Source organism: Branchiostoma belcheri, unplaced genomic scaffold (assembly GCF_001625305.1).
Source record: "Branchiostoma belcheri isolate BF01 breed outbred unplaced genomic scaffold, Haploidv18h27 scaffold92, whole genome shotgun sequence".
NCBI lineage: Eukaryota > Metazoa > Chordata > Leptocardii > Amphioxiformes > Branchiostomatidae > Branchiostoma > Branchiostoma belcheri.
This window is the reverse complement of record NW_017804598.1, coordinates 1,199,267-1,212,434: the sequence shown is the minus strand read 5'-3', so window position 1 is coordinate 1,212,434 and position 13,168 is coordinate 1,199,267. Positions and strand designations below refer to the sequence as shown.

Sequence of the window (13,168 nt, the reverse complement as noted above, 5' to 3'; positions counted from 1 at the left end):
AAAATCGCCCCTGAGCTTTCCGCAAGAGCTTTGATTTACACTGGCGCGGTCAGAAACTTTGGCCTGGTGGAGCAACGTCCGAACTGTCGTTTTTCAACCTTTTTCCGCCTTCACATTAAATGATTGTCTCATTGTTTCCTTTCTTAATAAAGGCATCCAATGCAATTTCACAGATTTTCAAAGTCAATTTTTAAAGTCAATTTGGTCATTCACTTAATGTAGTAAGTTGAATCTAGCAAAAATGCGATGTCACTGATGAAAAACGGTTGCTTGTATCGTAGGCTGGTTCTAACTACTAGTATATGGGTGGTACCCAAAAATAAAGGGACTTCTCATGTGGCTTGTTTTGGGGCTATTTCAAACACTTTAAGTATAAAAGAATGACAAACATGTGCAAAGAAATGACAGTAAAAGTCAATATTAAACAGATTCCTCTTCCAGAATATTTTTTTTTGTTTTGCCGCACTGAAATTACAATTGATGCCTTTAAATTCAAGTAGAGCATTGCAAGTTTTGGTAATATTGCGTCGCCATGGCTTGTATTTCAAAATGTATAGATAGGCAACCGTAGAGTCAGTTCACTTTTCATAGAAAGAAGCGAATGTGGTAGATAAAAGGACTCAGACCTCACATGAAATGCGTGAATATGAACTCAAAAAGATTCTTCGGATACAAAACACACGGCCTACATAGCTCACAGATGTGACTGACGTTTCACACAGATGGTAATATTGACACTTCTGACCCCTCCAGGGAAGCAACAAACCAGGTCAAAAGTAACAAGCCATTATTCCCTTTTCAAAAAGACACGGTTCTACACTTTCATCCCAGCAGGGGGAAGCACAAATACACATTTCCGTGTGTTTTACCCCCACAAAATGTTTGTATATGTCATGAATGGTGCGTTACGGTCTTCGCGTTGCTTCCGTGTACACATGTACAGAGTTTTTTTTTAATTTTCGGGAGAGATTGTCGACTGTTTGTTTGCGTGTGTGTCCGTAGTTATTTGAATACAGTTTCGTGACAGGAAGTGAGGGGAATGATGTAACCACAGACTGACAGGAAGGCCAGATTGGATGTCAAAATGGACCCCCCGCAGGCTGGGAGGAAGTGTTAAAAGGCACAGAAGTTGTCATATTTTTACTTGTCAGCTATCTTCATATTTGATACCTTTTGGAAGCAAGTGGGAAGCTACATATACGGACTCATCGTGTTCAAATTCGCAATAATGAATGAATACTAGTACTACTAGTACTTCACTGAGGTGTGAAATCCATGATTTTTCGTATTGGAACATCTCAGATGTTTTGACGCGTTAAAGGCCATTAGATATAATGCAATTACCTACCATTACCTCCCTCTTCCCCTGTGACCTCAATGAATAGCGGCCTGTAGGTTGATTTTAGTTTCTAATGAATTGCCAAAGGTTCAAGCAAAGGTAGGAGTCAAGGCACAGAAATCCAGATCTCTAGATGCACAATATGCTGACCTAAGCTTTAAACAGAACACATAACAGTGATTCATTTGTTTTACTCATTATATCAATCCCTGAGGTCAAATTTACTAGGAATTCATTAGCTACAGTTCAAAATTCTGTCCTATTTCCACCTAGCTACTGTGCTTGAATGTTGTTACTTTCTTCAGTTTCGTCACTATTTCTATGAAGAAGACAATTTGAAACTGTTCTACCACTTTCGCCAGCAGAACGTAGAACGTATACGTACTACTATAGCAATTTTGGCAGGACGTTTCGTTTAAGATTGCGCTTGCGTATTCAAGAATGACATGCATCCGTCTGTAGTTTTCAAATATTGTGTCGGAAAAATATCGTCTGCAACGGGCAAAATTCTATCTTCTGCAACATTGTCCAAACATCCAGCAGAAACCGTGGAAAGTCCAGGTTTCTCACAGGCTCACTACGTTCTGCTGCCAACATGCTGCAGTAGTCGTGTTTGAGAGTTATCATTATTTGGAACGTCTTATTTTACCAAAAAATTGTTTTCTATCATCATCCAAGATCAGCATCCAACAGAAATCGTTAAAATTCCGAGTTTCGCACAGACACATGACGATCTGCCGACGTGCTACTTTCGCCGGGCGTTGACTGCATGTCATTGAGCTAAAGATAGCCGCCCTGTGTGTGGGACGGCTTTCAGGAACAGGTGTGGCGACAGCAGGCGGATTAACTGTCACGTCAGCTTCAAAATGCAACATACATTACTGGATTGGGTGACTAATACCGGTAAACATGTTGTAGAAGACTGTGTATACGGTACGCGGCAAGGTGGTCTTGTGGTTAGGGTGGTTTTTTTTCAACAGAACTGTTGACTCATAGCTTTTGTATTTATCCCATTTATTTAGTACGTACTGAACTGAACCATACACAAAATTTCCGAATCTCTTTCTTAATGGGATAGTATCCCATTAATTGAGATCACCATATAAAGAATTGTGGTGGCACACAATATTCAAGGTGAAAAAAAATGGGATATAAGAATAACATATACTTATCCCCATAATACCGATTAGCACGTTTGTTTTTTACAGTCAAATACTTTTCAGTACTAAATAAATAGGATAGATAATTAGATCTCAATAAATAGTGGTGACGTACTTAAGCGAAAAAATCTTGCGCTCTCATATTGAAGGATGGCATCCCGTCTGAAATGGTTAGGGTTGTTGGCTCTTAATCTGAGGGTTCTGGGTTCGAATCCCTGGCAGGCCCCAGTGATGTGCTTTTGGGGAAAATGTCACATTTCCTTACTCGGTAAAGATCAAAATGAGTACCCAGTACCTAGCTTTAGGCTTGACATACTAGTGCATGTGTCATGAAAAGTCAATAGTCACCGCACATGTGATTTATTAAGACTTTGAATGATGTAAACCTTATCTTTTTGATACACTGCAGTCTGACCCGTACCTCTTCCCTCTTGATCATGACCTCAATAAAAAGCGACCTGTGCTTTTCGTTGATTAAGATATTGTGACAAACAAATCAAACAATCCTTCCACAAATGTGGTAGATCTCAGTAAATACGTATATATACATAAGGAAACGTTCTAGGAACTAAACAAGGAACCACTCCTAAAAAATTAAGCATTCCCAGAATGTTACAAACCATTGCAGCCGTTAAAACACATGACACATGCCACTGGGTAACACTATACACGTACAGTATTCAGGGCTTTTATAATGTCAAAAAAGATCAGACGTTTTCCGAACCACTGCTCGTGTTAGTGTACTAGTGGATGCAAAGAAAGCACGTTCATTCATATATATGGCCTCCTTCAGTCAATATTGACCATGGAAATTGATATCAACCCTACAGCTTCGGCTATAACTGAACAGTCCTATAGACGAATGACAGTCTCTGCTACACAGGGCACATCTGCAAGCTGTAGACTCTAGTCAGGGTCTATTCTCCGGACCAGCTTCTCCTCTATACGCAGTGCATCAGTCCAGCTTCTCCTGATCTTCATTCATAGCAACAGTGTAAAGTGAGCTTTCTAAATTCATAAACCAGAATGACTAGAGGGAGATATAGCAATAGCACACTGGGTATTCTGGCCTATCGGTAAATTCATCGTGCATTGGCAGTAGTGACGTAGCTAGCGGAATAACACCATACTTTAGGAGGAAATTGAACGTACAAAACGTGTCAAGCTACTGCACTGTGTTTTGCCATAAATATGATGACGAACATAGGGTAGCTTATTGAACTCGGTACATTCCTACTTGCATTCAAGGACCAATTGACGCAAGTACATGTCCTCTTCGGTTGTTATAAGATTGAGTAGCGGAAGTGTGTGTGTGTCACCGAGGGTTATATGCATGCCTCAAACTGCGATGCAGAATATGACGTTTCCTTCAAGTATGCCATTCATGTGGCCCCCGAAAATTTACAGAAAGGGGGCCGCATTCCTAACTGGTTTAAATCACGCGATGTATTTCATTATCAAGAGCTAGCTAGGGTTGAGTACCCTCTAGGTCAATGACCTGAAGCTCATCACTGATCACAAGCCGAAGACACTGTTCAGCTAACGTGAAGTATGTGGGTTGATGGCACGGAATTAGAGGACAGGAGTGGCTGTGAAATTGAAATTGGACGCTGCCAGGTCTAGAGGAGGTACCACAGTTCATCACAACATCGCGATCGGGCAGCGCCGCAAATTAAAGAACTGATATGTAAGGCTGTGTACCTAATACTCGTACCTATACCTGTACAAAATAATACACTAGTGGACACCGGGACCGTTGTGCACACTAGAAATTACAGTTCCAAGACAACAATTCAGCACAGTCAGGAAAACTTGTAAATATTCTTGCAGCTTAGAATTTGCAACCCCTCAAACAGTGATCATGACAACAATTTACCACTAAAAAGACAGCCCCTCAAAAAGTGACAATAATTTACCACTAAAACGACAGTCGATGGTTGTCTAACTCTAAGCCTGTTTAAGTACATGTACAGGTTTAGACCTGTACCTTAACCCGTGTACCTGTACCTAAAATGTGTTCAGGTACACAGCCTCAGCCTCTACCTCTATCTATAATTTTGAAGGGTCCCCTGGAAAGATAGTCATAGCAAGCTGCAAGCAAATATCTTTATCATACACAAGAGCTGTGAGCGTATCGTACAGCCGCTAGCCGCTGGCAAATGACAAGGAAGTATCCATATGGATGTAGCAGCTCAGAGGTGGTTTATACATTACGTGCCATCCGGAGACAGAGGTGGAGACATAAGATACATGGCATACAGCATATCCGAGTAACACGGCGGAAGCACTAAATCAGTCTGTATGTGTTGGCACAAAAAGTGCGGATACGCCGGTTTGGACACGTAGCGCAGTAAATGCATCACGCCCTCAAGAAGTGCGCCTACTCAGGTATTTGGAATTAGTTGGTCTTCAACCGTTGGGAAAGTAAAGAGTGTACGAGTTGAGGAAGTGTTGTTTTGGACACGTAGACACCTATACATAGGGATATATATTAAAGACCGTATATATATCAGAAATTCCTCCAATGTTCATTAGAAATTCCTCCAAGTTCATACCTATCCCATACTACCCAATCATTCTTGTATTATTAAGGATATTAGTATCCTTATGAAAGTGCAGTAGATATACCAAACCTGTAACCTGCGTACAGTATTGTTGTGCAATAAAGTTGTCATGGTCAATTAAGATGGTTAGGTGTTAGGCTCAGAAACCATAGATATATTTGGGTCAAATCCCTTAATAACATGACCCGATGTTTTGCTCTTCGGAAAGGCACTTTATACGACTTTCCACACTTTACTCAATTGAGGTCCTATAGTAGGAGTATTGGCTAGGCTTTTAGAAATTACATGGTTGGTGATATAAATATTTCTTAGTGGAGCTGCCCTTTTACTTGAACTGTCAGAGGTATAGAGTTACTCACAACGCCAGAAGTAAAACCGAACACGCCAAAATTATAAAACAGGTGCATCATCAGTGGTAACGCTATTGCAAGTTAACTATATTCCGCCAGGTGGCATTTCCGCACGGGGTCGTAACCCCGTGCAGCGAATCAGCTGTTTTCAAATATGGCCGCCAAAATCAACTTTGCAGGAAGAGGAGTGTTACAAACCTAGGTGCCGTTTTTGTCTGCAAAAGTCCACAACAACAGCGACAATATAAATTCCGACTTGTCCTGATTGTCCAGGGACCGAATTGTGCAACTGACGAGTTGTCCCGACTCCAAAATGTCCCAGATAAAGGAGTGTATCCAAAGCCTGGCGCAGTTTCTGACAGCCACACTCGGTGAAAAGGTCCAGGTCTCCGCGGAAACTTTCCGTCAAGCGAAGTTCGACCGTCCCGAAGCGGTAAGAATGAAGCCAAGCCGATTCGATTGCTCTTGTGTGTGTCAAGTTATGATTAATTGTGATCAATGCTAGCTGTAGTAGTATACTTTACTAACAAGGCTACACCAAGGAGCTTTTGTTTGGACCAAGGAGCTAGACCTGTAGTATAACAACGGCACATACAAAATTGAGTAATAAATTGGGATATACAGGAAATGAATTATGTAACGTTAACTTCTTACCTCATAAAGAGTCTTCATGAGGGTCCAGATAGAAGCTAGGACGTCCATTTCTCGTTCTTGTGAACGAACTGTGGCGATTTCAAACCAAGCGGGCTGACTGATTATTCATTAATTAATGCTTCTTTCATCGCTCAGCATTGATCAATGCTTAATTATTATGCACGTAACTTTCCCGACATGCTCTGCTAATTAATATTAACCGTGTTAATTAGTGTCAAAGGCCATGCCTGTTGCATGTCAAAGGCCATGCCTGTTGCATGTCAAAGGCCATGCCTGTTGCACAGGTGGTTGCATCTGTTCCATCAAGGAGGTTAATTCCATCTTGTTTGTGTTTTTTAATTGTTGTTTTGTTTTGTTTATTTTTTTTTTTCAATTTTAATGCGTGTGTTTATACAGCTCTACATGTAACTTGTTAACTGAAGATGTTTTTATTATAAGTGTAACATGCAGACAGTCGGTCTCAAAGACTACTGCTACTAGAAAAAACAGTATCTACACAATTTCTCCCCAGACCAGGCCACTGTGGTTCCTGATGTACCATCTTCTGAAGTATCCAGGAACATATGAACAAATGACCACAGATAGACAACTTACTGATGGTTTGTATACTTGATACATTTGAAAGTCCATGTATTCCAATAGAATGAAATTACCTGGCCTCCCTTAGTTTCTAAGTCTTTCACTGAACAAAACATATGACAGATGTTGACCGACCATATGAACTGAATACACACTATTTTACAATTACTAGTATCTTGAATTGTCTCAGATTGTATGTTGAGGTACGCCAAGGTAGAAAGTGACAATAATCTTATTCTGAATCTGAAGTATCGACCATATCTTTAAGATGATACATGAATTTTCTGGAAATGCCATTATGCATTTGGATTCAGAGATAGATTTATATGTATCATTAGATCTATGTGTATCATTTTATATTAGATTCCAAGAAAGCAGTCAGTGTTATTGTATCATAGTCTACATTAATGGTGCTAGAAAAGGTCCCCTTGGAATGTAGATGGTTACTTGTGTTGTTGTTTCTCCTCAGCTGTAGTGGTGACTTCAGTGAAGACGTGCCTGTATCTCCATGGTTACCGGTCCCCAGAGTTCCTGTCCCTTCCCACCTCCATGGACCACGGCAGCAGAGAGCTCCTCCTGGCGTTTGGCTGGCTAACTGCAGCCACAGACACCATCAATACACTGTCCCAACCTCCCACACATCTTTGGGCAGAGAACACAGTCTACGCACACAAGGTAAAAGTACCTAGAAATGTAGGTACAATTCAACAGCAATTTTAACATTATAGACATTCAGGAAAGCTTTAAAAGACTCTAAAACATTTTGTAACACAGATAGAATGTCTGTATTTTTATTTTTCATGAGGAAAATGGTAAACTAAACAACATGAGAAAAGTGAGAAACATTAACGTGGGTTGATATGTGATGATGCATACCCAGCAGTAAGTAACACAATCCAAGTGCAGCTCCCAAAGATGTCTTACCTGGACATTGTACTTGATGCTAACAGAGACTATAGAACCTTTGTCTATATAGAGGAACATGGGGGTCAACCGGGACGGGGGGCAACATAGACTTACTACAACCTTTGACCCATTGCTGACATCATACATGCATAAAGTCATGTGTCCTGAGCAATTAGGTCAGATAGCTGAGGAAGACAGTCAGGTCAGTCTTAAACCCACTGACTCCAACTAACTGGAGCTTTTAAGTTTAACTCTGACATAACATCTGTCTATGTTCTGTATTGTTTACTTCAGGTGGTTAGAGGCAAGTCAGTGCCCACAGATGAAACTGCACATAGGAAAACTGATCCGTCCAGACTCACAGAACCAGACAGGGTGACAGTCTGGCTTCTGGGTAAACTCCGACTGGCTCTGAGAAGTCTTCATGCAGCCTGTCTGGAGAAAAGTGTGCTGACTCACAAGGTTGGAAAAGTTAGAAATCTCTGAAGGTTTTACTAGAAAACAAATAGCTACTGTAATTATGCAAGTGTTTGCAAATTATTGATGAGGTCTGTGTGAATTTCTGTACCAGAGATACCAGTAGTTCAGAAGGGCAATACATGTACTACACAAGATTGTTTGTTTGTTTGTTTGTTTGTTTGTTTGTTTGTTTGTTTGTTTTATTAGGATTGCCATCAGTGTGATATAAATTTCACACTCTTCTTCCTGGAGTCTGCATTGTGCAGGTGAAGAAGAAACAAAACAGCATTCAAGCTAAAACAAATTATCTTGATGAAAAAAATGATAATTTCTCCAGAGGTTATCTTTTTTTTTCATTCTCCATAGATTATGTTCAAGTCTTGCTCTCTTCTGTCCCCAAATTCTTTTGTGATGCTTTGCAAGAGTATGGACTAAATGAGGATTACAATTTTGTTACAGATCCACAGGTACACGTCAGGACAGAGCCTGGTACCTGGCAGGACTCACCTCAGTCCCAGGGACGTCTATCTGCTCAGACATGTCAATCATGTGGACAAGGTATCTCAAGCAGAACAAGAAGTCAAAAATTCTCCATGAAATATTTTTAGAGTTTTTGTTCATTACTGTGAATTTATTTCTTGCTGATTATGTGTAATATGCATTTCCCCACTGACTCCCATAAAGCAACAAACATGCATATAACAGGAAATTGAGGACAGGAAATGATATATCCTTTTCTGGATCCTTTCTGGGACCTTTGACCTAACTTCCTGTGAACTTGACAATAGAAACACAAGCAAATACAGAGACACAATGAAAATGAAACCTCCATACTTAGGAGTAAAAACAGAATTGAAAGTCCATTCAGACCCCTGCTTTCTAAACTTCCTTAATAATTTTCGACATCAGATCTAAAAATTATCAGAATAATCATTGTGCACACCTTTATAGATCCTTATAGCTGGCATAGAGTCCAGGCTTTGGCAACATATCTAGTTAAAGACCTATTGATGACTTATGTTATTCTCAGTACCTGTCTGAGTTGGAGAAGGAGGTGAGGAGACAAGAAGCACTGCTGAGATGGACAACAAACCAGGATATCTTCTGGCAGTGGATGGTGGGAGTTCATTTTCATACGTTTATACAAACATTGTACATGGGCCATTTGGACTGTCTAATTAACCAATTAGCAAGGTAAAATTCTCATTTAAAAAAGGACATTTTTAATGTCAGGGCAAAAATGAACAGTCTATGATGAATGTGTAACATAGAATTTGTTGCACCAACCAGAGGAATTTATCTGTTAATCTTTTTTTAAGTTATTCTCTAAGCTTCCTAATGGCAATACTGACTGTACTACTTCCCATCACTGCTAGGTGGCGCTGCTAGAGCAAAAGTGTGGTCACAAACATGACTAAGCTTGCATTCCCCCTCTTCGCAGTTTGAAACTGGAGTAGATTTCCTGAGGCCTCTGTACCCTGTTATGTATATCGTCACTTATCGGCATGTCAGCAAAACATACTGCACCTGTGCGTAACCTAGATTTTCACAATTTTCATTGGATGTTTGGTCAACATTTCAGATGATATCTTTTCTGATGCAATATTTGAAAACTATAAACAGGATGTCATCCTTAAATACATAAATATGCTCTGCCGCAGTGCTATGCACAATACATTACTGTACACAAGTTTCACGCAGGCACAGTATATATGTATACATTCTACCGACATTGCACTCTTTATGATGACTGACCTGTGTTTCTTGCACCAACTCAGGAAAGTGTCCTTGATTCAAAGTTGTCCAGTGGCCACCATGCCCAGGTCAGTGAAGTCACCGAAGGGTCATCACTCCATGACCTGACACAAACCCTTGATACCCTGTCCCTGGACCTTCTGTCACAGTTGGAGGATGTTGAGGACCATCTTTGTACTACAAACAAAACATGGAAAGAAAAGGTTTGTTGTTTGCAGTATGATGTCCTTGTAGTATTTTTAGTTTAGTTTAGTTTAGTTTAGTTTAGTTTAGTTTAGTTTAGTTTAGTTTAGTTTAGTTTAGTTTAGTTTAGTTTAGTTTAGTTTAGTTTAGTTTAGTTTAGTTTAGTTTAGTTTAGTTTAGTTTTTACCAGGAAATACATGCCTGTTGGCAATTTTCAATGATTCCTTGGGGAGTCCTTGTCAGATAATGCTAGTGTAAGTAATGCTACATATGATGATCATATCCCTGTCCCGAAACATGTATGTAGCACAGTTGTTTAATTCCTATATTTTTTTTTATTCTTTTCAGAGGAGGCAAAATTCTAGCCACACCTCTCTGGAAGTTCCCGAAGACCAAAGACTGGCCACAGAGGCTAACCTGATGCACTCCATGGAGTACAGATGCAGAAGTAAACACCCAGTCCCCACACAGCTCATCCTGGCTCAAAAAGAACCCAAAGAGAAGAGAGGCAAAAAGCCAGCTGTTCCAGAAGAAAAGACAGTAGAAGTGGAGGAGTGTATAAGGAGATGGAGTGAGGTGGTGGATGGATACACGTGGGAGCTGGAACGTGTGAGGGACAGACATAAAGAAGAGTTAGCTAAGCTGACAAGATCACTTGACGAAGTTATATGTATTCCTCCAATGGTTGTAAAATTCTAGCTTTCAGTTATGGAATCATTAATTTATATAAGGAAGTAAACGATTGTTATTATGTTCAATTTCATCTTCACAGAAGGGAAATTTGTTTTGTACTGTTTCTTCTTCTTTTTCCACTTCAAACAGGTATTAAAATGACCTGGACCAGAGGGCTGTCACTATGGTAACTGGTACTATAGCAGACACCCTGTGGAGTTGCATTACATTATACAACAAGTAGCAGGATGGAGTCGGTGGGCTGGTCACCGTATACATGTACAGTATATGAATGTCTTAAGTAAGAATAAACAGAACAGTAGTTAATTGGCTAGACCATGTGAAAGTAAACATTATGTATTATGTTTTGCAAATGATATCTTTCTAGTGGGAAATAATTTCTTTTGTCATTTTACATACAAACATCTGTTTACAATACATGATGTATATCTCTTTTAATACAAGGTTAGACTTTTCAATAACTTTGTTTCAATGATGGTACAATTCTGAAGAGGCAAAACTGATTACCCAAATTTCCTTGATGTTTGCTCTAAAATATTGAAGATATTCAAGTTAATAAGATTCAATAGGTGATTTTTTTCTATAAATTTTAAAGATGATGTTTGATACACAGATCATCAGGTTTCATTAAAATATGTTTATTTATCATTTGTTATTATATGTTTTCCTTCAATGTACATGCCTGGCTACTTAACCTTAATTGAATGTATAAAAGTTCAAGAAGGATTATTGTTTTTAACAAGGTGCAAGTTAAAACCTTTGGAAAAGCATTACAGTTTTGATTTAAAAATCGGAGAATTGGGGAAAGTCTGAGGCTGAGCAAAAGTATGGAACTTGAAAAGCGTGATCAAAAGTGTACTTGATCTATATTTCTATATTTAGTCCCAAGTATAACGTTATCTCAGGTGATGTCCCAATGCTTTAATAATAATATTAACAGAAAAGTTACTTTAATTACGTAATTTGCTCTAAAACTTTCTCCAGCTTTTCTGCATTGACAGGACTGAGAATTTTGTTCCTTTCAACTAGTACTTTTTAAATCCCCTAGCCTAGGTTCTCAGCAGGTGAAATGTTTCCCAGCACCAAATTTCCCTTTGAGTTATCCCAGGTAATACCCTGTAGTCCACTGTTGTAGGGCCACGTAGCTTCCGCTAATCACATTATATGCGTTGTATCCCTCCGCAACATTATAAAACGCCGTACAATATAAGATAGACAACGTTACACTTTAACTAGATAGTAATATTAGCGGTTGCTAATATAGACAGGTTTGCGTTGTACATAGTCATTGTAGTGTAACTTACAATATGTTTTTTGTGTGTGCTTTACCTTTTACAGGGTTCCTTCTCATCCTTTTCTAATCCCCACTTACCTTGTAAACAATTTCGTCATCAATATACTAACAAAAGAACAATAGTTACACCCAAAACAAAATTTCACTTCTTTATGACTTCTCTATGCCCCATGACCTTTAACCTTTTGAGGGTCATGCAGGCGTCAACAGCGCCCTCCCCACGCCTTGCCCACCTACCTACCGAACTACCTACCTACCTACCGAACTACCTACCTACCTACCCTCGCAAATGCAAGGTGATGTTTCTGCACTTCTCAAAAACTGTGCCACCACTACCCTCACTAAAGGTCTCATTCCGGTATTCTTCCGCGTGGGTACTCTCAAGTAGATCGTACTAAAAATTAAATGCGTGTATGGATGTGTGTTTATATCCGCCAGAAATTGCATTTTAGCTAAGTCAGTTGGCGTAAACCGCTTGTGATATGAGAGGTTGTTTGTATGTGCTAAAATTAGTGGGTAAGTGTTGACATCCGCGCGACAGGTCGGATGTTTACACGCTGTTGTGATGGGTAATGCGGTCAGGAGGTAGCAGCGCTGGAGGACCTCTGGCGGAGAGTGGCCAAGTGCAGTTTATAAATAAATAAAAAGAGATTGTTGGGTTAGATCTGGTTGGGAATTTTTTGACGTAATGTACGGCCATTGTGCTCAAAATTGATTGGATAGACTAGATGGCTGTCATTCAAATTATTGGGTTTTGGCCTATGTAAAGTTACGTATTTTGCCATAGGCGGCTATAGTTAACAAAAACTCACGAATGGGACCTTAAAATTGACAACTACCCCCTAGTACAAGTTCAAGTAGCTAAACTCCTGGGGCTCCATATACAAGCTGACCTAAAATGAAACACCCAGGTGGACCACATGGCCAAGAAAGGAAGCCAGAGGCTTTTCTTCTTGAGAAGACTCAAATCTTTCGGAGTTACTAGAGAAGATCTTGTCACCATATATACAAGTTTTGTCCGACCCACTTGTGAGTACGCTGTCCCAGTTTGGCAACCAGCCATTACACAGTCCCAAAGACGTCAACTGGAAAGAATACAGCGAAGGGCTTTTCGAATCATCCTTGGGCCTGACTACACAACCTATACTGACGCTTGTAACACGCTATGCCTCATGACACTACAGCAAAGACGTGAACACCTTTGTCAGACATTCGCAAGAAGACTACTACAG

At 39.8% G+C, this 13,168-nt stretch overlaps 2 protein-coding genes and 1 long non-coding RNA gene across 4 annotated transcripts in view; 1 reads left to right on the top strand and 2 right to left on the bottom strand.

Moving 5' to 3' along the window:
* The window catches only part of LOC109488223 (potassium voltage-gated channel subfamily H member 1-like), a 106,487-nt gene extending 100,358 nt beyond the window's left edge, over positions 1–6,129 (bottom strand). The window contains exon 1 of the mRNA XM_019792426.1: positions 6,068–6,129. The gene's annotated coding sequence lies outside the window, so the exon portion shown is untranslated. The remainder of the gene's footprint in view (positions 1–6,067) is intronic.
* On the top strand, positions 5,540–11,258 carry LOC109488224 (uncharacterized protein C14orf80 homolog). Of its 2 annotated transcripts, none has more exons than XM_019792428.1 (8): positions 5,540–5,846; positions 6,579–6,666; positions 7,116–7,321; positions 7,847–8,014; positions 8,471–8,569; positions 9,042–9,128; positions 9,790–9,969; positions 10,298–11,258. In XM_019792428.1, the coding sequence occupies exons 1-8, from the start codon at positions 5,727–5,729 to the stop codon at positions 10,646–10,648; spliced, it is 1,299 nt and encodes a 432-aa protein (XP_019647987.1). In that variant the 5' UTR covers positions 5,540–5,726; the 3' UTR covers positions 10,649–11,258. The 2 variants fall into 2 exon arrangements, with proteins under 2 accessions (XP_019647987.1, XP_019647986.1); XM_019792427.1 differs by having other exon boundaries at positions 7,116–7,339.
* Positions 7,141–12,262, bottom strand: LOC109488225. The gene is made up of 3 exons (XR_002141322.1): positions 12,218–12,262; positions 9,767–9,943; positions 7,141–7,241 (listed from the first exon to the last, which is right to left on the bottom strand). It is a non-coding gene; the product is annotated as an uncharacterized LOC109488225 (long non-coding RNA).
* Positions 12,263–13,168: the final 906 nt, after the last annotated feature.